Genomic DNA, 27270 nt, shown 5'->3' with positions numbered 1-27270 from the left:
GTCGGACACGACTGAAGTGACTTTAGCAGCAGCAGCAGCAGTATGTAAACTATAGATCAATAGGTTTTTTTAATTAAAAATAAATAACATCTATGGTGGTTTCTAAAGGTGCTGTGAATGAGTCAGATCTGTTTAAAAATCCATCCTATATCACTTTAAAAGAAATTTGCTTTCTCTTGATAGATTTCTTCACACAATGGGAAATCAAAATTGTCAAAGTTTCATTTATCTTGTTAGAATGACAAACTGAGTACACATTGCAAACAATTGCATGCAATTCTGGAATTATGACCTAACAATGGCATTTGAGGCATGTTAGGGACTTTGGAGTGGTGGCCGCTGCAGTCAGGGCAAGGACACTGATCTCAAGAGTCAGACCTTGCAAGCCCAGGCTTCTTGGCCGGGCTGTGGGGAGCAGTAGGGAGGAGGCCCCAAGGAGCTAAGGGGTGACCTTCAGAGGGCTCTCACTCCCTTCCCTATGCTCCCCAGCTCTGACAGGCTCAGACCTCAGGGTTAGACCCCAGTGGGGAGCTGTGATCACATGAGGCCCCCAAGTGGTCTCTGTCTGCTCCCTACCCCCACTCAGTGAAGCAGGTTGTCCAACTCTGCCCCAGCTCTCTCCAAGCTGAAGGATGACAAAGCTGCAGCTTACCAATCTGCCTGCCCTGACTGGAATACCCCACTGGGTGCCCCACCCCACCCCCCATTTACTGAGTGAAAGCCACCTACTGCTCCCCATCTCCCAGCCTCTACCTGGCAAACTCCTACATAACCTTCAAAGCCCCAATCAAATATTTCTATATTTCTTCCAAGGCACACCCCTCCCCCATGTAGCATGCTTCTCAGACCCCCCCCCCATCCTCCAGTTGGGCCTCCCCACAGGAGCCAACTGCTGCTGTCTCCCATGCAGTCCCACATTTGGCTGAGACCAGGTTCCCTCCATCCCAGGGTCCCTGGAGCCATAGGCCAAGCATTCAGATGTGCTGGGTCAAGGATGACCACCCCCACAGAAATTCCAGCTGGGCCTCTCCCAACCCACTTGGCACCAAGAGGCAAAGGGCCTCAGGGCAGATACCAGTCATGAATGCAGGACTAGGGGGGCAGAAGCTGCTCCCCTGTGCATCTGTCTGACCTGCATTTCTGAGATTCTGCAATTCTGGCTCCGTCCTCCAAAATCATGAGCAAGGTTACCCTGCACTCTCACAAGGAGTTTCTGTCCTGTGGATGATCAGCTTGGAACAACGTTTTCCTCAGAAGTTTCTATGACTCAGCTGTAGAACCACTGGAGTCTGATGATGACTTTGGGGCAAGCTTTTCAGTACTGAGTCAATCGTTTTAATGATCATAGGATGTTTCAGGCTTTCTTTTTCTTCTAGAATCAATTTTAGTAACTAACACCTTTCTGGGAATTTGTCCATTTTGTCTGTTTTCAAATATTCTGGCAAAAAAAAATTTAAAAACCTCTAAGTATTTCCCTCTTATCTATCTTTAACCCAGCTTTATCTCTGTGGCTTGTGTATTCCCGTCCCTAATCATCTTGTGTCTGCTCTTTCTTCTTGGTCAGTCTCTCTAAGGCTTTTCTGTTTCAAAGAACCAACTTTTGTCTGAAACTGAAAGAGACCTATTAAAAAGGCCCTTTCACAGCCCTTTGGAATATTTTAACCCAAAACCTCTGTGTGAGCCTTTTCAATGGCTGAGGAGACATGGGCTATAAAAGGAGAAAGTGGGCCACGGCTGGTTTGGGGGGATTCTGGGCTGTGGCCTCTGCTGTTCTCACTTAGTCACTAGCTACTTTGTGACTCGCCTTATTATCCTTCCCACATCATTTAAATTCTTCAAGCCAGCCCCAGTTCTCAGATTTATAAAACAGAACAAGGTTCTTACATGCTCAGCTACGGACACAGAGGCCTAAAATTAAAGATCTAAGAACCTAGAGGAAAGAACCCTTTCAGATCAAGCTCATTCATCTGTTCTGCCAAGACTAGGACAGGACAGAGTTGGGCAGCTCTGTGCAGGGGCCACTGTCTGTTCTGATTCTGGGGGCGGGGGGGTCACTTAAGCATATACAAGTCTCTCTTATAGGAGTCAGCCTCGGGGACACTGACAACTCAGGTAGCTACTTCAAAGCACAGCAGAGAACCTTCCAGAACGAGAGTGTGCCCAGTGAAGCAGATGGGCCCCGTGCCCATCCTCTCCAGCCCCTCTGCTCCTGCGGGCTGCATTGAGGGGAACCGACCACTTCAAACATTCCCACTGGTGAAAAGGTCAGAGGAGGCCTTGCTCTGGGAGACTCGTCTGGGAGACTCGTCTGGGAGACCATGCCTGCCCACATGTGCAGGGAGGAGGGCAGGAGATAAATACAAACTCAGATTTTGTAGACAAAGCAGATGGATTTCCTTTCAAAACAGCAACCGCAGGGCTAATTAGTTCTAAACAGTGTAGGAGGTGAGGGGATGTTCCTGATTACTGGAGCAATTATCACCTTCTTCTCAGGGTTGTCTTAAAAATCAGTGATTACAGGCATGGAATGCCCACAGGTCCTTCCGGGTTGAGAGCAGGTGAGTGGTGAGAGCTCACGGTGGCATCCTTCCCTACGACAGTCAGAGGCTCTCCCCAAGGGCTGTGATGAAGTGCACCCTGAAACCTGCACAACTAAATCACTTTGCTGAAACTATTTATAACACAGTATTGTAAACCAGTATGTGCACTTAGTCGCTAAGTCGTGTCCAACTCTTTGCGACCCTATGGACTGTAGCCTGCCAGGTTCCTGTGTCCACAGAATTCTCCAGGCAAGAATACTGCAGTGGGTTGCCATTTCCTTCTCCAGTGGATCTTCCTAGACCAGGGATCAAACCCATGTCTCTTGAATTAGCTGGCGATTCTTCATCACTGAGCCAACCAGGGAAGCCCCTATAAACCAACTACACTTCAATAAAAAGTAACCAATCAACATAGGCAAGAACAATGTTGGTGGCAGATTTATGCAGAGTGGGCACATCCCAGGGAGAAGACATCTCCTGGGGCTCAGGAGAAACATCTGCTTCAAGCCACGAAGCACAACCTTCTCCTGCCTACCTCTCAAAGCCTCCAACCGCGATAGCTCCAGGAGGATACTCACCCTGGAAGAAAGGAAAGAACAACCCACCAACATCTAGAGTATCTGCCCCTGACCTGCCTCCAAGTCCTGCCTCCACACCGACCCCCCCAAACCTGCATCTGACCCACTGTCTGACCTGCTCGAACACATCAGAGGCCCCACGTCACATGCACATGGTCACATGTACATGCACGTCCTTCCACAAAGTGCAAAGCCCAGCCTCCCTCTCCAGCTCGGCCTCTGCGCTCAAGCTCCTCCCCAACTCAGCCTCATTCAAGGACCCCACTCCCACCCCTCCAGCCCCAGCGCAGAGTCACCCCACCTCCTGCAGAGGCTGATAGGGGCATACCTGCTGTCACACGGGGGTCACTCTGGAGCCAGATACCCCAGTAACCCCTCCAGAACTGGGGTGCACCCCCAGCATCGCCTTCACAAAACTAGGCTGCACCCACCAACGTCCCCCCACATCACCCTGGGTGCCGCCTGATGGGGTCAGGGCCTGGAGAAGACTCTAGAAGTAGCTATGGAACTGGAATGCTCTGCGACTCGAGCTGAGACATGAAAACACAGACAGATGACAAGCCCGTATGGTTGGGGCACCCCTCACCTGCAACTCAGAGGGCTGCGGTTTTCACACTGACACAGAGGCATGAGTTGAGCAGAGGTGACTGGCCACCTGCAGGCTCCCCTGGCCCAGCCAGGCGGTCCCCAGGCAGGCTTTGATGTATCAAGTGCCTACGGGTGCTTGAGAGCCCCGAAGGGGTGCCTGAGCCCCATGTGAGCTCGAGGGTTTCCCTTCTGCCACCCAAAGAGACAAGGCTCCCTGAGCTAAAAACAGTCAGGCAAACCAGAGGCAGGGAGTAACCTGAGTGCTGGGTACAAGGCTGCCCAGGGAGACAGCTGTCCTGTGATACCACCTGCCGGTGCAATCGGAAACACAGAATAAGTCAGGATGCTGCCTCGCCTCCTCGCAGGACCAGCCAGGGGAACTCATGGGGATGACCCGTCCTCACTCACTTCCACATTCCGTGTGCTCAGCTCTGCAGCAATAGATGAAACCACCAAGGAAGATGACTGATACATTGGAAAACATGAAAGATTGAGTTTTTACACAAAGAAAAGCAGAGCTAGAGGAACAGGCTTGGGCAACACGGGGATCCCTTCAGATGAAGCACCAGCCTTTCTCTAGTGAGAGGCTCGTTCAAACCCACAGGAAAGTCAGAGCATGAGCAGGCAAAGGATTAGAACACACACTCCACACAGAAATACAAATGGTAAGCACACGTGGAGAAGCGGCCACGGCTAGTAACCAGCATCTGAATAAATGGGAGGAACCACGTTCTAACAGGAAGCAGGGAAAAGGGGAGGGAGGGAAAAAGTGCGTCATGAGCAACAGTGGGAATACACACCAGAACCCCGAACGCTGGGCCCACCCCACCCACGGGACTGGGCAGGCCTGAGAATCTCTATTTCTGACAGGCTCCCTGTGAAGCTGGCTCTGTTGGCCCCAGGACCCCACTCAACCACTGCTCCCCAGAGCCCAGTGTAACTAATTATTACTTATAAAGATAAAATGAAGCACAACATGTTTTGGAAAATGCCCAGGACCCAGAGAGAGAAAGAACATCCCATTTGCACTCCTGAGGATATAACCAAAGATATTTCAAGTCTATATGAATAAAGATGCTTATGAAAAAGAAACGTTTTTAAGTATCCAAATGTCAGATGCCAGACACGCACACAGGAAGCAGCAGCTGTTTTCCATTACCTTTAGAGCACCGACTGGATACACCTATGGGAAATAAGTCAAAATGCAGAAACATAATTGTGTATACACCAAAATGACAATGACATGGGGAGAGAATGTGCATAAGGACAAAGACTTGAAAATACGGAGCGTTTAGCTGGGTTGACAGGACTGGGTGACATTTACCATTTTGTAGATTTCCTGCTTAAGAACATCAGGCCTGCTATTAGAACTCAGACGTGTCTCTGAGCCTCCACCAATCTGGGTTTCCTCAGCTGTAGGACTGAGAAAATAAACCCTTGCTCTCAGAGCTGCAGAGAAGTCACATATGAACAGCAGCAGAGGCTGGGCTCGCAACTGCTCCATGAAAGCAAAAGAGGTTGCTCAGCCACTGTGTTCCCAGGGCAGGAATGTGGGCATAGGGGGAGAAACACATCTGCAGAACCCACGTGTGCGGCCAGCATCCTCACCATTGACAGGCAGGACCCACCCGAGAGACAGAGGGCGCATCAAGCATTTAAACACGTTTTAAGGGTGGAAGCTAGGTAATCTGTAGGAAAGGTGGCAAGAGTAAGAAAAGAAATGAAGACAAAAATCAGAGAAAGTAAGTCCAGAAAAAACCATAATTCTAAAAAATACATGCACCCCAGCGTTCACTGCAACACTGTTTCTAACAGCCAAGACAAGGAAGCAACTTAAGTGTCCACAGACAGATGAATGGATAAAGAGGATGTGCTATACTTACACAGTGGAATATTACTCAGCAATAAAAAGAGAATGAAATAATACCATATGTAGCAACATGGACGGACCTAGAGACTATCATCCTAAGCAAAGTAAGTCAGACAAAGAAAGGCAGATACCAAATGATACAGCTTATATGTGGAATCTTAAAAAAAATGATACAAATGAACTTAAAAACAGACTCACAGACACAGAAAACAAGCTTATGGTTACCAAAGGGGAAAGGTTGCTGCTACTGTTAAGTCACTTCAGTCGTGTCCGACTCTGTGTGACCCTATAGACGGCAGCCCACCAGGCTTCCCAGTCCCTGGGATTCCCCAGGTAAGAATACTGGAGTGGGTTGCCATTTCCTTCTCCAATGCACAAAAGTGAAAAGTGAAAGTGAAGTCACTCAGTTGTGTCCGACCCTCAGCGACCCCATGGACTGCAGCCTACCAGGCTCCCCCATCCATGGGATTTTCCAGGCAGGAGTACTGGAGTGGGGTGCCATTGGGGGGATGCATAAATTAGGAGTCTGGGATTAACATATACACACTACTGTATATAAAATAGATAACCAACAAGGACCTACTATACAGCACAGGGAACTCTATTCTGTAATAATCTCTAAGTGAAAAGAATTTTTTGAAAAAAAAAATGTATAACTGAATCACTCTGCTATATACCTTAAACTAACAGAACATTATAAATCAATTGTACTGCAATAAAGCCAAATAACTTTTTAAAATTAGAAAATGTGGGAAAGGAAAACATTTGAAAGGAGATGGAGCAGAGGGAAAACAGAGGGGATGCAAAGGAAGATTCAGATTCATCCACACAAGAGTGGCCCCCACATCAATCTTTCCAGCACTTCAGCAGATGTATTTAAGGGGAGAGAACTCTGAAGACTCACTTTTGGGATCTCTTGGACGTGATGAAGGTAAGGACACAGCGTTCAAGGCCCTCTAAGCAACAAAGACTCCCCATTGGTGCTAATGATGCTGATCTGGAAAAATACACTCCTTATACTCGAGCATGCACAAGTATACACATGTGTGCACACATACACACACATCTACATGCGCACATACACACAAATGCACACATATCCACAACCATACACACATGGACACGTGAACACAGACATACAGGCATGCACACAAGATCCACATGAATGCAAATCCACATACGTGGATATACCCACACACTAACATGAGCACATATGCACCTCTATACATTTGCACACAGGCCCCACATATCTAATACACATGTGTACAGAAATACAAATCCACACATGTGCACACAAAACACACACGTGCACACATGCACACGTGCACATCACACGTGTGCACATTTCCTCACAGACAAGTAGCTCCCACACCCATACACCATTCACAGACAAAGCCACCCACAGATCTACACACGATCTAAATATACATAAGCCATCTACTTCTTTTACTGTAAATACTAGGCATCATTACAGTACCTATAAATGGAAATATGTACATTTTAAAATGTACAGTCAGTACTTCATGCCTTATATTTACCACAATAATAGCATCTCATTTATAAACCCATCCCATCCACCCCACCCCAGGAAAACAAGCCTCTGCACTTTCATAAAGCTTAGGAGTCTGGGGGCTCCTAGCTGAAGGCCTCATCTAGGGTGCTCAGAGCAGCCTGGTGGTCCCAGGACAGCAGCAGAGGAAACATCACTGCGGGAGTGAGCCCAGGACATGCAGCTGACAGTGGCTGGGGCGGGGGGAACCCAGCCCGGCTTCCTCCAAGCCTTCAGATCACAGGGTACAGTGCTCTGCAGCCTCAGCCAAGCTCAGCTGTGGGGCTGCCATGGTGACCCCTACTTCCTAACAACTCAGCCCTTCCAGAGGCACCAAGTCCAGCTCTCCTCTACCTCCACTTAGGGCCTGCAAATGTCCCCGGGCATCTCCTCCATAGTCCTGTACCACATATCACCAGCAGGTAAACTGAGGCCACAGATGGCAGTTCTTCTGCCTTCACTCCCACAGTGCCCCCAACAACTGTCCACTCTTCCCCAACAGGCCGAGGGAGCTGGCCCACAGAGGCACAGGGACCAGTGGGGGCCTGAGACCCCTATCCAACTCTCAGATGAGTCAGGCTGGCTCCACCCCCAGAGCCCTCGGTGTAGAAGGCTGTGAGGCTCCATCCCCCGACCCCAGGCCCCCCACGCCCCTCTAGGTGAGGCCCTGGGCACTGACCTGCTTCTCATTCTCGTCCTCCAGCCTCAGCCGGTCCTCAATGCAGTTCCGGGCCTGCAGGAAGGCCTTCCTCTGGGCGCGCTCAGCCAGGATCCTCACGAAGACGCCATACACGTTCACACCGAGGAAGAGCAGAGCGTTGGCCCCCAGCTGGGGGGAGAAAACAATGCAGAGGACTGCACCAGGGGCCTGGCTCGGCAGAGGCTCCTCCACGCCCCCCAACCACCAGCCCACGAAATGACCACGCCAGCCAGACCCACGCGCCAAGCCAGCCTCATGTGGCCACAAGCCAAGCCTCATCCCGCACCCTCTGAGGGGTCATCTGTGCTATAAGCTTCATGTCATTGAATAGTGGGCAAGGATGCAAGGTGCGTCCCCCAAAATTCACGTGGAAGTCCTGACCCCCAATCCCCCAGAGAGGGGCTATACTTGGAGACAGGGTCTTTCAAGAGGTAATCAAGAGAAAGTGAAGCCATTGGGGCGGCCCTAATCCAACACGAGGGGCCTCTCTGGTGGCTCAGTGGTAAAGAATCCGCCTTCAACGCAGGAGACACGCATTCGATTCCTGGGTCGGGAAGATCCCCTAGAGGAGGGAACGGCAGCCCACTCCAGTATTCTTGTCTGAGAATCCCATGGACGGAGGAGCCTGGCAGGCTACAGTCCATGGGGTCACAAAGAGTCGGACACAACTTAGTGACTAAACAATATCCAGAACAATCCCACATGACCGGTGTCCCTGTAAGAGGAGATGAGGACACAGACACACACAGAGGGACGGCTGCCCGAAGACACAGAGAAGACGGCCATCAGCAAGCCAAGGAGGGGCCTCGCGAAACACCAGTCTCCAGAAGGCCGAGAAGTGGCGTCTGCTGTCTGAGCCGCCCAGTCTGGACACTTCATTACAACAGCCCAAGGAAACACTACACCTAGAAGTGTCGAAGGTGCAGACAGAGTGGTTATTCCCATAAAGGCAGCATGGAAGGCTCTGGAGATAAGCAGTGAAGGCGAGCGGATTAAAAACAAAGAAGAAAGAATGGCAATTGGGTATGAAGTGGACTTTTGCACGTATGAAGATGAAGAAAATGCAGCGTCCAGAGCCTCTGATGGCTCCAGTTCTCACTCCACGTCAACAGACGAGAAGCCAGAAAGGGACCTGGCCAGGAAGGACCCTTCCAGGGCAGCTTCTGCCCAGCCTGGGAGTTAAGGCAGGAAGTCTGAGGAGCGCAGTGTGTGACCACTTCCTGCTTTCACCTGCCTAATCGCAAGTCCAGGCCAGACTGCCCACGACTGAGCTCGGGGGACTTCACAGGAACCCACGACAGATGATGGTCACACCTCGCAGAGTGGCAGGGCTGGGGAAGGATCAAACCCCACGTCCCCTGCTCAGCCTCCTCAGCTGACCTGTACCTACCTCTCATGGCCACAGGGCCCAGGGCCAGACAGAGGCGCCTCCATGGACCAGCAGAACCCCAGCACACCCCCCTGGAGCCCCCAGGCCACTGAGAGAGAAAGGGCGCCCATCTATCTCCCTGTGAGGCTGCAGTGTTCATAAAACCGCTGCACCCACCCACCCCCGTCACAGTCACTGTAAAAATGGATGATTTTATGTTTGATTAAACTCCAGCATTTCCTGCAGGTTCTGAGTGTCACCACTCCTCATGGATTAACCCGAAATACTCCCCACCCAGGACTGATATCACACACGACTACACAGGACAAATAAACACAGTGGCAGATGGGACAGCAGTCCACAATTAGAGGACACCTGCCAGAGTCCAGGCAGTGACGGGCAAGGTGGCCCGAACAGGGAGAGTTGAGGGACAAGGACAGGGAGCCCAGGGAGGTCGCAGTCGGCAGTAACATCCATCTAGAGACATGGAAACTGTTCACAGGAGGACACAGGGAGACAGGCCAAGCAACTGGAATCCACAGGACCCCAGCACCCAATGGTCATCTCCCTAAACCCCCAGCAGGGGAGTGAGCCCCCAGCAAACCCAACAGGGACAACTCGCCCACTTACAGTTGGCAGAGGATGGACACACACTTACACCTAACACGGACTGCGTACAAAATACTCTCCTGCAAATCACCTCCTGGATCCTACCTCTGCCCCCCAGAGGGAGGGACGGCCATCCTGAGAGGGGTCTAGGAGAACAGCCGAAAGTCCAATAAAAATGGTGCCTGCCGTTACCTGGAAGGTCGCATTGTGACCTGACCATCTCCATGTGACCCTGATTATCTCCCTGTGACCCTGATTATCTCCACACGATCTCATCATCTCCACATGACCCTGAGTATCTCCATGTGACCTGACCATCTCCAAGTCAGGTCCTGACATCTCCATGACCTCATCATCTCCCTGTGACCCTGCATGTGACCCTTCACCCTCACTGTGACCCTGAACACCTCCAAATCTGAGCGCCCCCCTAGCTGGAGCATCCATGCTTTCTCCAGGTGCAGGACTGGAACACGCATGCTTCTCCGAGGCCAGTCCAGTCGGTCTCAGTGCTGGTCCTGGCTGCCAGCACTGTGCTCCCAGGGCAGCTGCACTGGGCCCCCGAACCAGACAGTGTCTTCTGTATCTAAAGGACCACCTGCTGTATTCTGGGACCAGTTCATGCCAGTCTGTTGATGAAGGCGATTTTCTGGTGGCACCAGGAAGACCAGCGTATATGAAACAACACACTGCACATTGGTGGAATCAATACTTGGTCTTCCCAGATGGTGCTAGTGGTAAAGAATCTGCCTGCCAATGCAGGAGACATAAGAGACATAGGTTCGATCCCTGGGTCAGGAAGATCCCCTGAAGGGGACAGCCTTCAGGTTTGTGCATGGCACAAGTGCATGGAAACCCACTCCAGTACTCTTGCCGGAGAATCCAATGGACAGAGAAGCCTGGTGGGCTACAGTCCATAGGGTCGCAAAGAGTCGGACACCACTGAAGTGACTTAGCAGGCAGGCAGGCAGAATCAATATTTAAAAGCATACTAAGTGTGTTTAAAACACCCACAGGTACAGGGCTGGACAGGTTTCTAAAAATTTAAATAACAGTGAGTCTTTGCACAAAACACTCATCTCCCAGTAGAACCTTAATCATTCATGGCTTCTGCATGCCGTCCTAGGCTCAATTTAAGGTTCTGAACATGGAGACAAGATAACACACAGGATGCCTCTTCTGAGATGCTGTCCAGCCTGGCACCCCTGCGGTGAAGCCCTCAGCTGTCACTGTCAGGACAAGGACAAAGAGTCCAACTGAGGGGCCAGGCACCCAAGGTCAGCTGAGCACAGGGTGCACGAAGCCACAGGTCACACTTGAGCCTGGAAGCTAGGGCTTTTCAGGTGGCCTGTGGCAGAAACAGGGGAAAGTGGAGGTCCCCAGTGAGGTCTGGGCGGAGAGGCGCGGGCCAAGGGGCAGAAGGGCTGGCAGAGGCTGGGCAATCTGGTCAAGGGAAAAATCAGTAGCAGAGTGGGGGTGAGCTGGGTCCCCTTGTCACCCCCTCTACACCCACCTTCCCCACACCTTCCCTTTACTCTGTGGCCACAGTGATCCCCAGGGATACCAAGGCCCAGCTGGATGCCTAGCTGGCTGCCTTGTCAACACCATCTGAGACACTCACACAAAGAAGAGCCCGATGGCCTGCCCCACAGCTGGAGTCTAGCAGGCAGAGTGGAAAAGAGATAGGGGGTCTTCCCTGCCCGATGCTCTGAATTCACATTCACAAACCTGCCAATCTTCCCCCAGGAAATCAAAGGAGGAGGCCATCCACATGATGCTAAAGCCCCCAGCACACCTGCCTCCCTGCCTCCACTCAATTCCCACACACTCCACGATCAGGAACCAAGGTGACAGGCACAGCAGTGACAAGAGGCCCAGGTCCTGCCCCACAGGGCACAGAGAAGATTCAAGACTGGCTACCTAATCAGTGACCAGGGAGGAGGGTGACAAGGCAGAGAGAAGCCCAGACGTCACCTGCTGGCAGGTGTGGCCTGAAGAGGGCGCTGGTTCACACTGGCTGCAGTAGAAGCGGTGACGGGGGAGCCAGGCTGAGGCTTCTGAGCTTGGGGAAGGGTCCGTGCTGGGGTGGAGGCTGAGTACCACACAGCCCGGAACATGCCTCCCGGGACTGACAGGTCCTTGCCACCCCCACCAGCATCCTCAATCTACAGACACAGGGGTCCTGAGGAAGGGCAGGGCCCCCAGCTGCAGAGGGCAGGGCACACCCAGCAGCCCCACCTCCCGGGCTCCCTGTAACTGCCCTCACTCCTGGCCTCAGGGCACCTCCCCCACATACCTGGCCTCAGCATCCAGACCCCCCAGGACCCCCTGCAGCCTACGCCCCCCTGGATGCCTGGGCCCTGCCAGGAACCCCATCTGCACCTTTCTCACCCCTGGAAGGCTTGCCCTTAGAGCTCTCTTCTTCTCCAGCTGAAACTCCACGGCCCAGCAGGACACTCTCCTGCCACTCCCACTCTGGAAACGCCGGGCTGGTGAAATCCAGCTCCACACACACCACTGGAGGAAACGCCAGAGCCTGCCCACCCGGGCGTCTCCTAGGAGTGAGTGCACCACCCCACACCCGTAGCCCGGAGAGCTTCTCCATCCCAATCCTCACCTGTCCCTCCACCCCTCTCTCTGCCTGGCCCAGCCACTCCCACTGCCCATGCCCCAGGGTTCCCTGAACCCTCCAGCTGGGGCCTACTGCTCTCTTTCTCCTGAAAATGAGACTCCTCTTCTTCTCCTGGGCCTGCCCAGTTTTCTCCTCTTTCAGCAAAACTCTTGGAAAGGCCCTGTGGTGTTCCAACCTCCGTCCCCTCTGCAGCTATGCTGGGTGGTCTGTGACCAGGTCAGGACCACCTTCATATCCTGAACCCAGGCTCAGGTCCCAGTGTCCAGCCCACCCTGCTCAGGCCATGAGCTCCCCTCCATGGGCACCCTCCCCAGCATCCTCTGGTCCAAGCCTCGCATCTGGACCCCTCTCTACCCCAAACTCCACCCTTTGTGGTATCTCAGCCACACTCCACTTGGGAGCCCATCCCTGTGCCAAAGACCCCCAAACCAATACCTTCAGCTTGGCCTAGCCAGTTGTCCCCCTCCCCTGTCCATGCATGTCTCCTGTTGGTAGACCCCTGGTGGCACCCAGCACTCACCCCAGCAGCCTCTCCCACCTCAGTTGATCCAGGCCCCTGGAAACCTCTCAGGCCACGGCCCTTTTCCACCACCAGCAAATCCTACCGGCTCTGTCTCCAACACAGGGCGCCCTGACTGCCCTCCCTGCCATCCGCTGTTTGGTTGCCAAGCTGCCTCCTAACCCAAGCCTGTGCCCCTCCTGGCCCTTGAGGCTCCTGGACGGTCCTCTGCTCTAAATCCCTAGTCCTGAGTCTCCCTGGGCCCAAAACTCTCTGTGGCTCATGCCCTACAGCCTGTCCTCTTCGTGTACCCCTGGCCTGGCCCACTTTGCTTGGGGCCTCTGTCCTGCATTCCTGGGAAGGAACCCCCTTCCTACACAGTGCCTGATGCACTCCTGACCTGCAGGGGCTCCACTCAAATGTCACCTTATCAAAACCACTTACCTGACCCCTGGCGAAAAGTGCACACACTTCCACCTCAGCTTCTGGATTCTCCTGCTGGCTGTTTCTATTTCTCTCCTTCTGTTGCTTTTAGAAGTTACTATCTTCCAATACTATTAACTCATCTGTCACCTCCCCTACCTGCTGCTGCCTCTCAAGGGGCCTCAGTCTGTCAGGTCCGCGATAGATCCGGGAACCTCTCATAATATAGCAGGTGCTCTGGTGTTTGTTGAATGAGTAACTGAGGGCATGTGGGTGGGGAGGTGGCCTGGCCCTGGCACAGCCCTGGAAAGGGGCGGAGGGAGGTGCAGGGAGACGCCTGCACTGCCAGGGGCACTGCCCAACCTCTCTCCAGGTTGTCTCAGACAAGACCTGATAAGACTGCAGCTCAACTCTCGCGTCTGTCATCAGCCGGGCAGTGGGGAGGGGTCCCAGCGTTTCCACGACCGACAGAGGCGCATAAGAGGCGAGGCATCAGCGTGTCCTAGTGTCTGCAGTGACACGGCTTCTGGGGCGCTGAGCTGGTGGGAGCCGGGCATGGCGGGGCGGGGCGGGGCGGGGCGGGGGGGCACAGTGCACAAACGTGTGCACACAGGGACTGGTCACACACTGACTCTAGCCCCACAGAGGCTCTCACCTCACCGCTCATTTCGGACCCTTGAACACACTGGACTTCAGGAATGGATCCCACTGCACAGGGTCCTCCAGGGACATGGTGAGGGCCCAGGAACCACTTGTGATTCCTGCAGATAAAGACCTGCTTTACAATAAAGTAGCAGAGATATTCCCAAATCCTTAGGCTACACCAGTGACTCCCCAAATGTGCTCACTGAGCTTTTCGTCCATAGAGCAGGGTGAGTGTGTTTGGAAAAGCAGCCATCTTGCAAAACAAGTTCAAAGAGCACACATTTCAGATCCCTTTGGCCACGGATGATTCAGAAGGCAACACACTCCAACAACATGACAGCATTTCTCACATAAGGAAACTAGGCAAAGGCACCAAGAAAAACACACTCTTTCAGAGAAGGCCAGCACTCAGCACAGCACTCCAGCACGAGGCTCTCAGTGAGCACCCTCCGCCCTGACCACCAGTGCTCACAACCCAGTTCTCCCAGCAGCAGTGGACAGAGAGTCCCAGAGCAGACACCTCGCCCAGATGCTCAGATGCGGCATGGAGCTGCCAGTGCAGATGCGGGAGGCACCCAGGCTGCAGTCTCCCAGGAGCTCATGGGGCAGCTGCCGAGAAGGGCGGTGGGGGGACACTGCATGTGATGACAGGTCACGAAGGAGGGTGGACCACGGGGCCAGGGTCCCAGGCCCGGCCCGGGTTGGAGCAGCCAGGCCCTTCTGCAGCTGGCCATTCTCCTTGTCCAGAGTGTGGCATCTGACGTCCAGCCCGGGCACATGGTGCCTTGGGCCCCAGACGAGCTGCTTCGTGAGCTATAAGGCTCATTCACCCACTGAAGGAAGCTGTGCTCCCAAAGGTCAGGGTCTACTTCAGCACAGGGAAAACTGAGCTCTGGTAGAGCTACTCTGTACTTCAGAGTCAAAACACAAATCCGCCCTCAGATTGGGAATGTGGCCCTGGGGAGGACTTCCCCTCTGAGAGTGGGGACGGCAAGAGGGACACCCAGCTTTCCAGAGCTCCTGAGGCATCATAGGTGGGAGTCCCATCCCCAGGGTCCCTAATTGGCATCCTATCCCCTTGCACCTAGGTTACTCATTGGGGCAGACGACCTGTTCCCCTACACTCTAGTCCCTCAATGGGCATCCTGGATCCCTCACCTGGGCACCCCTCACCTGGGCACCCCTCACCTGGGCACCCCTCAGGAGCATAGCAGGACACCCTGGTCTGGGCCTGCAGCAGCCCCACTGCCCACAGGATCACTATGGACCATGACTCCTGGCCTGCCCCCTCTTAGCTACACTGCCCATTTCAGCAAGTGCCCCTGACTCCAGACCTACACACACAATGGCCCTGCTCTCCATCCCTGTGTGCAGACTGTGGGCCCTCAGACCACACACCCCACACCAAGCCTGGCACAAGGCGGGTGCTTGATTCTGGAAGAACAATGGGTGGCCTCAAACCCAGGGACCCAGACTCTGTAGGTCTGGGGTGGGACTTGGGCCTCTGGATGCTACCAATACGTGCACACACACACATGAACACACTCACATTCCTGTACAGGAGGACGCATGCACAGGTATACACACAAGCAACTACATGCCCACACAGATGCACACACATTACACATGTGCACTCACTTGTGCCCACATTCATGCACACATGTACACACATGAGCCCCATCCCCAGAGCTGCGTCCATGCTCTGCACAGCCCCACCCAGAGACCCAGGAGTCGAGAAGCTCTCCCTCGGCTGGAGGCAATGTCAACACCGGCAGCTCGGGTACAAAGCAGATCCCGCCACCCTCCAATGCAGGAAGGCAGGGTCGGGAGCTGCAGGAGAAAAAGCAGGATCTAGGAAGGACGAGGACAGGAGGGACACAGACGCAGCACTGAGGGGCAGCCTGCACTGGGGCAGTGAAGACAGTGAGTGTCATTCTCACGCCACGCCCCACACACGGACGTGTGCACAAGGAAGCCCAGCCTGCCCTGCTGAGACTCACACAGAGCAGACAGAGGGGAGAGGGCCCCAGACAGTCGGGGATCCTGGTCCTTGTCACCCCATGGCTCTCAGGCCTACATGCATGGCCCCCCTCATCCAGCCTCCCCATCTGGGTGCAGTCCGGGGCCTGGTCTCATTCCAAGGGCTGGCCTCTGAGGTCGCGGGGCTGGAGGGTCCCAGACCCCATTTTCCTCAGGGAAAACACATCTACCCAGGAAATGGGAAAAATAATCAGTGCAGTGTGTGAGCGTGTGCCTGTATGTGAGTCTGCATGTGGGTGCATGCATTCCTGTGTGCATGTGCAAGGGTATGCATCTGTATGTGTGTGAGTGCTCGTGTATGAGTGCATGACAGGAGACGGCTTCCACTTCACTGAGTGCCAGCCCCACTCCTGGGGGCCACCTGTGCCTACACAACCACAGACATGGCCTCGGAGGAAAGGGAGGCACAGGGTAAGGGCCCTGCCCTCAGCTACAAAGCTTGGAGCGGAGCCCCTGCGGTGCAGGGAGTTCCCACCCCACCCACTCTGCAAGCCCACCCACCACCATCTGAGTCAGGAAATGGCCCAGGGACATTTCTGGGCTCCAAGTTTGCAACACAGAGCCAGTTGGCCTATCAATCTGGCCCTCTGGACATCAGAGATGTAAGGGGAGAAGGGCAGCACCCCAGAACCACTGGGAGGGAGCCCGTGGAAAGGGCAGTGGGTGGGGACGTTTCCCCACAGGACCCGCTTAAGGAAGGCCTCAAAACATTCTGTGCAGCCCAAACCCCAGGGCCTCCCACACCTGCCCCTTCCTCCACACCCGCCTCACCGGCCCCACGGTGACCAGCTAGTTCCCTCAGCCAGCTGCCTGCAGCCCCAGAATCCAGCAGCCTCTTGGCCTCATCTGTCCGGGACCTTGGAGTGTTCTGTCCCCAGGAGGCAGGCCTGAGCCCTCCCTCTGCCTTGTCCTCTTTATTCTTCTCCGAAGGTCACACACACTCCCCCCAACACAGATTGCAGTTCCAGTAGTTGATCAGGGTCCCCGAAGACTAACTTCCTGGAGGGCAGGCGGTCCTGTCCCCTGGCTCAGCATCTGGCACCCAAGTGTGGACCCAGAACCATCTAAAGAAAGTGCCACAGCCTGAGAAGCTGCAGAGGCTTCACAGCTGTGTCTGCTCCAGTGGTCCCCACCCCCCTCGCCCCCCCCCGCCCCCCCCGCCCCGCCCTTCCCCCCCCCCCCCAGCTGAATCTACCCAGGGGGCCAGACTCCAGCACATGGACAGTCTGGGGATCCAAGGCAGCAGAGGAAAGCCTGGGACCCCCAGGACTGCCCGGAGGGGGAGCAGGTGGGAACCCTCATTCTGATGCAGGATGGTCTCCCCACCCAGGCCCTACCTCCCTAATTCCTGCTGCCCTGGTGTCGGCAACTCTAGGTGCTTCTTACTGTGGGAGCTGGCGAGAGGATGACACAGCTGTGGTGGAAACAGACCAGGTTTAGGGAGGGACCCGCCCATCAGACAAGAGGGCTGGGAGCCCAGGTTCCAAGGACTCAGGAGTTTCTGATGGGATGCCCACGGACATGAACCTGCAGGCCTAGAAGATGCGCTGGAAACTGCCCAGGCTGAGAGGTGCAGAGGATGGGAAGCCGGTGCTGTGCCCTGCCCAGCAACCGGAGGCCTGGGGGAGGAGCGGCCAGCCCAGGACAAACCTGTGCTGGGGAGCCGCCTCCTCCTCCCTGCTCGGCTCAGCCAAGGCAGGTGAACAAACAGGTGACAGAACCAGTCAGGGTGGGGGTTGGGGGGCAGGGAGGTACTGGTGGCAGTGGCCAGGAGGCTGGTTAGGAGAGCAGGAAGAGGACCCCACCTGGGAAAGAGTCCAGCCCGAGAAGAAGGGGCGACGCTGGGTGAGGGGCCAGCTGTGGGGCAGGGCTGCACAGGCGGTCAGGAGAGGGTCCGGTGCAGGGAGTGCGGAGAGTCTGCAGAGGACCAGAGGGAAGAGGGATTTCCTGGTGGCTCAGTGGTAAAGAATCTGCCTGCCAGTGCAGGAGACATGAGCTCGATCCTTGGACTGGGAAGATCCCCCGGAGAAGAAAATGGCAACCCACTCCAGTATTCTTGCCTGGGAAATCCCATGGACAGAGGAGCCTGGTGGGCTACAGTCCATGGGGTCGCAAAGAGTCAGACACAACTTAGTAACTAAACAAAGAGGGGAAGAGGGCCAGCCAGTGGGGCAGGGCAGAATTGGGGTGGGGGGCGCCTGAGGAGGGGCTAGGCTGAGGGAGGGACACAGGTCCTGACAGACGCCCCAGAGGCCTGCCTTGAAGGAGGAGTAGGAGACACAGGGGCAAGAGGCATGGGTTGCCAAAGCCCGTGTGGCAGCCAGCACCGCCAGCAAGCGCGGAGGTTCTGAGATCGGTCACATGGCTCCACCTGCCAGCACTCTGAGCTCCTCAAGAGCTCAGACCACACTACAAGGTGGGGAGTGGAGGGGCTGGGCTGGGGATGGAAATCTGGCCAGCTCCCACTTCCCCAGGGCAGCCATGATTTCTGTTACCGTTCCGTGGTTCAGGCACTAAACATATTTCCTTTATATTGACAGGACGCCACACTGCACTGCAAATTGCACGCTGCAGTGGACCCTCACTGTCCCCCTTCTGAAAACACAGCAGCCCTGCCCCACCTGGCTGAGAAGCAGGCCTCTGGGAGCTGTGAGCAGAGGGGAGGCACAAGGAGGAAGCTGGCAAGGCACCTGGGGGGCAGGGCAGGCAGCATGAGCCAGCGAGCCTTCTCCAGAGACACCCATCCTCCCCCACCACCACTCCCCAGCAATGACCTTCGGCAGTGACCTTCACAAGCACTCCCCTGACTCTACTTCCCCGCCCTGTACCTGAGCACAGCCACCTCCAGTATGCAAGTCAGCAAGGGACAAGTCTGACGTTGCCAGCTTCCCTCCTTCCCCCACCCTTGAAAGCCCAGGACTCTGCAGCCTGCCCACTGCTGCTGGCTCTGAGCAGGCTTCTGGTGTTCTTGCATGGGATGCCTTCAGTTCTGACATGTCACCCAGTTAAATAAAAGTAACTGTGCTGAGGTACAACCACTGGGCCCTGAAAGCAAGGGACACAGAAGGGACTCCATTCGATCTATATTTATGGGGCCCAGCCTTGGTCCTGGGCCACAGGGGAGTAAGGCCATTTCCCTTAAACTCTTTCTGCCCCAGGGGAAAGCAGTAGCAGACACACCTTCCCGGGAAAGGGAGGAGCACCAGCCCCCCAAATTTCAGCTGTGCAGTCACATGTCTGGCTTTCTGCGTGTTCTCCTCTGCCTCCCAGCATCTGGGCTAGCCTGAGCCTTACAGAGCCCCAAAGCACACCAGGGCAGCCCAGCACTGCTGCAGAAAACCCCTGGAATCCCTCTATGGAGGGCCAGAGGAGCCCACACTTTAACCCAGATCTCAGGCCCCAGCACAGGCTTTCTCCAGCAAGCATACGACATGCTGCGTATCTGCAGCAAAGACAGCACCCCAGCACAGACTGGCTCATCCATCCAGCCCTTCTGCCTCCTTTTGGCCTCTACCCTGTGTCCTGCAGGGCTTCTGCCTGTCCTGGGTTGCATCCTGCAGGAGTGGAACTGTCAGCAGGTGAGTGCACTGCAGGAGGGCAGGTAGGCGTAAGCATGACTAGCAACCAACACGCTTCAGAAATGTGGGTGCCATCTTCTCCACCAGTCTCAAGTACCAAGTTGCAGAGCTAAGGACAGATTTCACAGACTCCCAGAATTTTCTCATTGGAAGGGAGAATCCCTGGAGCACCATGCGGTCCGATCACCGCATGTTTCTCCGCATCCATCTCCATCTGTCCGTCAATATCACCACCACCTGTGCAGACTGGTGGACTTGAATAACAACATTCTAAAGAAGCCACAACAATTCAGAAGTGGCACAAGATTCTGAATATGTGTTTTTCCAATGTGGACTTTTTTCACTTTCACCACAGCCCTGAAGGTGAGCTGTGATGCCCTGTAAGACAGGATGGGAAACTGAGGCTCAGTGAGGGAAGGGTCTGCTTAGCCCATGGAGTCACAGCCATTAGCCAACTGAAACCCAGGTGTGTGCTCCCTAAGACTTCACCTAAGTCCAGGATGGGCTCCCCTCCTCCCTAGAATACTGGAGCCCATCTTATCCGGGGGGGAAGGGTGGAGTTCTGAATGCCTGGGGCACCTTTACAGACTCTCCCTGCCCTGCCCCCCTCCCTTAATCTTTTAATTCTCTAAAAGGAATGTCTACAGGCTACCTAGAACATTGGTGATTATAAAAGGAGACAATAGTACAGCCTTTCATTGAAGCAGTTGCCTGAACCCCTGGGGCCACCAGAACTCAGCCGGGGCCTGCCCAGGTAGCTTAGGGCCCCTCTCACCTGAAGCTGACCTGGCCACTGAGCCACCCTCCCTGTCCAGATAGAGAGGTGGTCCTTGCTGGGGGGAGCTGGCTGGGAGGAGGGGGGAGCAAACACAACACATAGTAGGGCTGTGGGGGGGAAAGATACAGGAGTGCCCCCTGAGAAGGTCAAATAAGCCCCACTCAAAGCCTAAGGATGCAAGGCGGGAGGCCAGCTGGAGAATGGAGCCCTCCCCTCTCCACTCCTTCCTTCCTCTCCCTGGGGGCAATCAGCCCCCTGGCCCTTTTCCCTTTTTTTCTGCCTTTATCTCTGCCTCCTCTCAGTCTCTGGCCTTCACCCCTATTTCTCCTCCTCTGTTCCCCCCATCCCACCAGCCCACCTCAGCCCGCTCCCTCCCACATACTCCCTCCTCCTCCCCCTGCCCCTCCACAGCCCCTACCACACACTGGCTTCTCTGGGCCCTGAAACGTGTGTCACTCCTGGGTGTCCCATGGCCCCTCTGACCCTGTGCATTCCGGGCATCACCGTCTGGGGGCACCTCCTTTGGTCCTTGGGTGGAGGGGCCTTGGTGGGACCCTGGAACCAGCTATCTGACTCTCATCACTCCCCCCACCCCCAGTTGTTCTTCCCAAAGCCAGCTCTGTCCAGCTGCCCTTCCTCACCCCTGTCTCCTCACATCCCCCTTTTTCTCTTTAGATGGGCTCCCCCAACCCATCAGATTCCCACCACCCTCCAGCCAAAATAAAGCCAGAGGGAGAAACAAAACCCTCCCTCTGGGCCCTCCAAGACTAGGTGGGATGGGCTGGGCTGCACGGAAAAGCACCAGGCTGGAAGACACCTGCCTAAAACCCCTGGGGTCCTCGGGCTGGGGAGGAGCCCCTAGGAAGCAGTCAGCATGGGGTCCTCACCAGGATCTTGCCCCTGGGGAAAAACAGTGACAAAGTTCAGGCGCTGCGAGCCTGGATGCCGGCTGAGGCAGAGCAGGTCGAGAAGGACCAGACAGAGCCCTGTGCGACCTTGGCAAACCCTGTCTTTCAGGACCCCAAACGGATCCGCAAATGGGAGCCAGGGTGGCTGGAGGGGGCCAAAGTCTTTACCCGCTTCCCACATCCCCCATGATGGCAGGGTTGGGAGGGGGACTCTGTGTGGCTAGCACGCGCTCCGCGCTCCAGGCGCAAGAGAGAGGAGCCCTGGGCTGAGCGCACAGCCCGCAGCAATCCTGCTTGCCGAGGCCGGCTCCTCGTACCTACTTTTTGTCCATCCTTTGGGGATGGGTGCAGCCAGACAGCATCGGACCAGAGCTCTGGCCTCACCGGCCGCTCACCAGCTGTGTGACCTTGGGCCAATCCTTGCCTTCTCCACGCCCGCTAGTTTCGGGTCTCCACACTCCACACCCAGGAGCGCTTGTGGACTGTAACTCGGGAAAGAGTCCGGCCCCAGGGTGCCAGCCCTCAATGTGTCCCCAATTCCCTGAGTGACCTTGAACGTCCCCCTTCCAATTCGGGGCCTCAGTTTCTCCACCTGCCCAGTCGGTAGATTCGCACCCTTCTCCCCGCGTTCCCAGTCCCTCCCTAGAGCAGGTGTGTCCCAGACCGGATCGAGGGCGCGCGGCGACACTTACCGTTCTCCAGAGACGTGGGCGCTTGGCGGGGACCAACGTAGCCGTGACCAGCAAGTGCGAGGCGGCCACCACGAGCCCGAAGCCGATGGCCAGCAGGCTGCGCACGGGCAGCAGGGCATAGGACACGAAGGTGACCAAAAGGAGCTGCCAGACTCCCTGATCGGCTGTCGCCGGCACCGCTGCCGCCCCGGCGTGGGCACCGGCGGGGCCGCCGAGCGCAAAGGGACAGCACAGCAGAGCGAAGGTGAGGCTGAAGAGCAGCGCGAGCTGGCCGACCTGCTGCAGCTGGGGCACCTGCAGCGAGCGGACGTTGGTGACCACGAGCAGCGCCAGGAAGAGCACGCAGTGCACGGGGTGCGAGCCCTTAGCCAGGCCGGGCGCGGGCCCCGGCGCGCCCAGCAGCTCGGCCAGGGCCAGCGCGCCCGCCAGCAGGCTGAGCACGGCCAGCGCCTTCAGCGTCGCCGCCTGCTCCAGCCGCAGCGTGTAGCCGCGGAACAGCGCCTCCAGCTCGGGGCACGCGAACTCCTCATCGCACGCCCGCAGCCCGCGCCGGCCGCCCGGCCCCGCCGCCCGCTCGGCGCCCCCAGACTCGCCCGCGCCGCCTCCGCCTCCGCCGCCGCCTCGGCCGCGCGGCGCCCCCGCCATCCCAGCGCCATGCAGCGGGCGCGCCCCTCGCCGGCCGGGGCGCCGGGCGGGCGGGCGGGCGGCGAGGCGCCGGGGCGCGGCGGGCCGAGTTGGGGCGCCGGCTGCCCCGCGCGCGCGCCCCGAGCGCGTCCCCTCCCGCCCGCCGCGCCTGCGCACTGGCGCCGCCCGCGCCCCGGCCTCGGTCCTCCAGCGACCGCGCTGCGACAGCCGAGCTCTGAGCCGCGGGCCTGGCGCGCGAGGCCCACGCGCGTGCGCGAGGCCCGCACCCCAACTCCACAATCTGTACACCCCGCCGCCCGAGGAGTCGCGTGACCTTGGGCGCTCAGCCTACTCCTCCCGGCCTCAGTTTCCCCACTGGTGCGCAACGCCTCGCACTATGCTGTCTCTTGGGGCGTTAAAAGTGCTGGAATTCTGCACCGTTCCTCCCGAGGGGGGCAGCTTACCTTGTCTAATGTAACCCCCCAATAAAAGCGGGTCACTCTATTCTAGAAGAACCCAAAATGGGGCCCATGCTTGACCACAGACCCATACCCAGAGCCCTGAGAGGTGAGGGGATGCCCTAGGACCCCGGGGGCAGGGAGGAAGGTGGTGGCCTGCGACATCTCCCTCCGCCCAGCCTCTCTACACCCAGAACCCGCCACACGACAGGCTGTGGACAAGTCCTGTCCTGGTTCCTACAACCCCTGTCATCGGGTGCAGGGGTGGAAGCAATGACCAGGTGGTGAGATCCGACAAGCAGAAACCCCAGTCGCCTGGATGTAGTGTGGCCAGTACCACCTGAGTGCTGGAGGAGCCAGGTTAGAGTCACAGCAATAGAGGCTAGGGAAGTGGGTGTGAGGCTGTTGGTGCAGGTATGGAGTGGGAGAGGGAAAGGAAAGGGGAAGCTGCAGTTTGCCCTAAGTGGAAGCTGGAAACCGGAGTGATGAGATGTTTTCTTCAGCAGGACAAATGTAGGGACCGTTGCCGTGGCACGTGTGTGGGACCCACTGCTTACACTCACTCTAAAGGAAAAGGCTTTGTGCCAGCCTTTACCTGCATTATGCTCATAGTAGCCCCTGCGTGGAGAGTGTCAGGGTTGGGGCCGGGGGGGGGGGGGGGGGGGGGGGGGGGGGGGTTCTTTTGTCTTATGTCTCCCTTAACACACAAGGATCTCAGAGTAAGCAGCTGACTCCAGGAGATGTGGAAAGGTGTCCGGACTCCCAGCAGAACCAGTGTCTGCTCCACCATCCCCTGCTGCTTCTCATATGAGTGGACGTGGGTAGACTGGGAACTGGAGATCCCAGGGAGTCACAGAGACCAGGAGGCTAGCCCCTGGCAAGGGATTTTCCCTGAGCCCAGTTCCAGACAAACAGGTTAAACTACTGTGGTTCAGGCATGGGTCTGTTTTAGAGGCGCTCTAGGGCTGAGAACCCCTGCACCATATACTGTTATATGGACACAAGAACTAAATTTGAGGTGCATGTCACATATTTCTGGAATCAGTATTAGTTGAGCCAGGTGAAGTTGCCATTGTTATAAAAGGTCCAAAGTAATCTGGTATCAGCTGTGATAGTTGTAAAGACAGCACCTCACAGTCTCTGCCTAGGCCAGGAAAACCTCCACCCCTTGTTGATATCAGCAAATTTGGGGTGGCCATCTGGTCCCTCCTCCTGAAATGGCCTCCCCACACAGGACACCTCCTCTGTGAAGCCTTCCTGACTCCCCCTGCCCCAGCCAATTGCTTCCTCATCCTGGTTTCTACTCTCCCTAGTACCCACCACTCTGTTTGGTCATCAGTTCATTTGTCTCCAACCCCAATGGATCTGGCAGCTCCGGAAGGGCAGCAACTGAACCAGGAAGATCTCCTGCCTCCCCCTCACTTGGCAAAGTGCCCATCTTCCATCATCTGGTTTTCTGCCCGTCCCCAAAAGGTAGCAAAGGTAGCAAAGTCTGCAAGGTTTTTCTATTTAAGTACTGAGTGTCAAGAGTAGATTCTCTTGTTAAATGATGCAGTATATTTCTATATCTTAATGACTTTGTGAAAGGCAAGCTGAATATCCGAAAATGGATCAAACTACAGTAAGAATGCAAGAAGTATGATAAAGTGATCTGGGTACAAAGTTCACAAATCAGTAACACACTCTTCCTTCACCCAACAACTTTAACGGGCAAGATCAACTCTTTTTCTACAGAGCCTGTGTATCACAGGGTCAACAGAAAGAGATTCAGCCGCGGCACCACGCCTTTTGTTCGCTGCTACACACAAAGCATCTCCTGACAAAGCACACTGCTCCTCCTGACAAAGCATCCAGGGCCATGAGGCATGGTTCACAGATCATTGTCACGTCCATCATGTCCTTTGTGCCTCGTGGCATCCTGGTGAAAAGGTTTATCACCCTTGTCTTGTTGACCAGGAAGCAGAGGCCTGGAGATGTTCCTGCAGGGCCAGAGATGGGGATGCACCAGAGCCTCGTGGGAGCTGTGGAGGCTATGGCTCCCTAACTCCAGCTGGTGGGAGAGATTGTTACTATCACAGTGCAGACGTGCACTGCTCATAGGTTCCTCTTGTCTCATCCCGTTGGCTGGAAGGAAAGGAGAAGACCTCACATGGACAATTTGCAGCCAGGGCTATGGGGGAAATTATCCGAGAGTCAAGTGCACACATCCAGTACACTCACTGAGTGTCATGGCTTGAATTGTGTCCACCTCAGATTTATACTCTGAAGTCCTAACCTGCAGTACCTCTGAACATGACCTTATTTGGAAATGAGGTTATTACAGATGCAATTAAGTTGACGCCATTCTGGAGTAGGGTGAGTCCTAACCCAATATGACCGGTGTCCTTATACAAGGGGGCATTTGGAGACAGATTCACATGCAGAGAACACCGCGTGAAGACTGGAGTGATGCTGCCACAAGCCAAGGCAGCACCTGAAGTCTGGAGAGAGGCCCAGGAATGGATCCTCCCCCAGTGTCTTCAGAGGACGCATGGCCCTCCCCAATGACCTTGATCTTGGACTTCAGGCCTCCCACTTCTGTGAGAGAATTGTTTGAAAATCTCTTTTCTGTTGTTTAAGCCCCCAGGGTGCAATACTTTATTACAGGGGCCCTAGCAGACTAATACCTCTAGCATATGGTTTATCTTGGGTAATGTTCCATGTTACAGAGAGTAAATATTGACAGATAGCAAAGGGGTTGCAAAGATCACCAGGGGAAATTTTGTTCTGGGGAGCACGTCCTCCCCAGCGGAGGTGAGCAGATAGAGGGCACCATCGTGGGCCACATTGAGTCCTGCTGGCCTGGGAGGACAGACATTCGGTTACCTTCTTGTCACCAAACACATGTTTTCCTCTCCCCTGTGGAGGGCTGCTCACAGTCCTCTCCCCACTTTCCTAAGGAGAGCTGGCACATCTCTTGGGGCAGGCAGGCAGTGTTTCTTGCACCAGTAATGCCACCAGGCCTCTCTCTGACTTTTGATTATTTACAAATCTCATGTGTTCGTTTGCATTTGAGCATCACAACTGCCAACGGCCCTGAACTTCGCAGAAACTAATCCAGTTTCAGATCATGAGTGAGTATGGTTCAGGGTGGACCCAGCTTGAAGCCGGATTCAGCATCACAGACACCACAGAGATGGTGGACCCTGAGTCACATAGCCGGGCTGGTGTCCCAGCACCACGCTTCCCAGCTGTGTGACTTTGGGCAGGTTACTCAGCCTCTCTGTGCCTCGTGTCCTCCTTAAACTGAGTAGGTAACAACCCCTGGCTCACAGGGTTATGGTAGGAAGAGAGGCACAAATGCCCAGAGAACCTGCACTTACTTCATAAGCACAAAATAAATGGGTTTTACCTCTCATGGGTCAGTGATCCCTGCATACAGGAATGGGGCAAAGGCCATTCAAACACTTTGAGGTAAATGTATAAGTTTCAGGCATTCTGAACAGAGACCATGATACCAGGGTAGTTGCTCTAAGCCAGCCCATGGACTCAAGTGTTTGCAGACAAGTGTTTCTTATTCCACATGCCACCACTCTGTATTTGGAACAAAGTTCTGCCTGTGGGTCTGTGGGGAAGAGACCTACCTCTAGTGGACTGATTCTGGGCCACTGTGGAAATGCAAGTTGATTGGGACAGAGATAGGAAAGTTCAACAGGAAACTACATTCTACAAAGTTAATTTTGTCAGAGCCATTGCTTCTTAAGCAAATGACCCACATGACAGGTTCAAAAGAGAGCCATTAAAGTGGAATAGCCCTGCAGCCAGGTGACTTGGGGGTGCTCAACCTCCAGGGACGCTGGGATGCACGTTCCTGACACCCGGGGCAGGCACACTTCCCAGGCCTTCCTCAGATCGCTCCTGGTGGACTTGTTGTCTGGGGCTTGAGAGGCCCACGAACATGATCTGTGGACAGTGATTAGAAAAGTTCAGGGAGTCTGTTCAGGAACCCTCCAGTCAAAAGGGGGCAGGAGAACTCCAACCCCAACTACCTTAATCTGAACACTTGAGTCAGTTCTAGTGAGGGGAATGAACCTAAAGCCTATTATACAGAGTGAAGTAAGTCAGAAAGAGAAAAACAAATATCGTATATTAACGCATATATTTGAAATCTAGAAAGATGGTACTGTTGAACCTATTTGCAGGGCAGCAATGGA

General features: G+C 55.2%; 1 protein-coding gene across 1 annotated transcript in view; it reads right to left on the bottom strand.

The window, feature by feature from the left end:
* The window catches only part of ADCY1 (adenylate cyclase 1), a 101556-nt gene extending 78835 nt beyond the window's left edge, over positions 1–22721 (bottom strand). The window contains exons 1-2 of the mRNA XM_086398403.1: positions 21996–22721; positions 7805–7954 (exon numbers count right to left, since the gene is read on the bottom strand). Coding sequence (XP_086254529.1) covers positions 7805–7954; positions 21996–22640 — 795 coding nt within the window. The 5' untranslated portion in view covers positions 22641–22721. The remainder of the gene's footprint in view (positions 1–7804; positions 7955–21995) is intronic.
* Between the last annotated feature and the right edge of the window lie 4549 nt (positions 22722–27270).

Source organism: Bos grunniens, chromosome 4, assembly GCF_055505025.1.
Source record: "Bos grunniens cultivar Pamir isolate PY7600 chromosome 4, Bosgru_T2T1.0, whole genome shotgun sequence".
Taxonomy (NCBI): Eukaryota; Metazoa; Chordata; class Mammalia; order Artiodactyla; family Bovidae; genus Bos; species Bos grunniens.
Note: the sequence above shows the minus strand (reverse complement) of the source record. Positions and strands in the feature narration are given on the sequence as shown.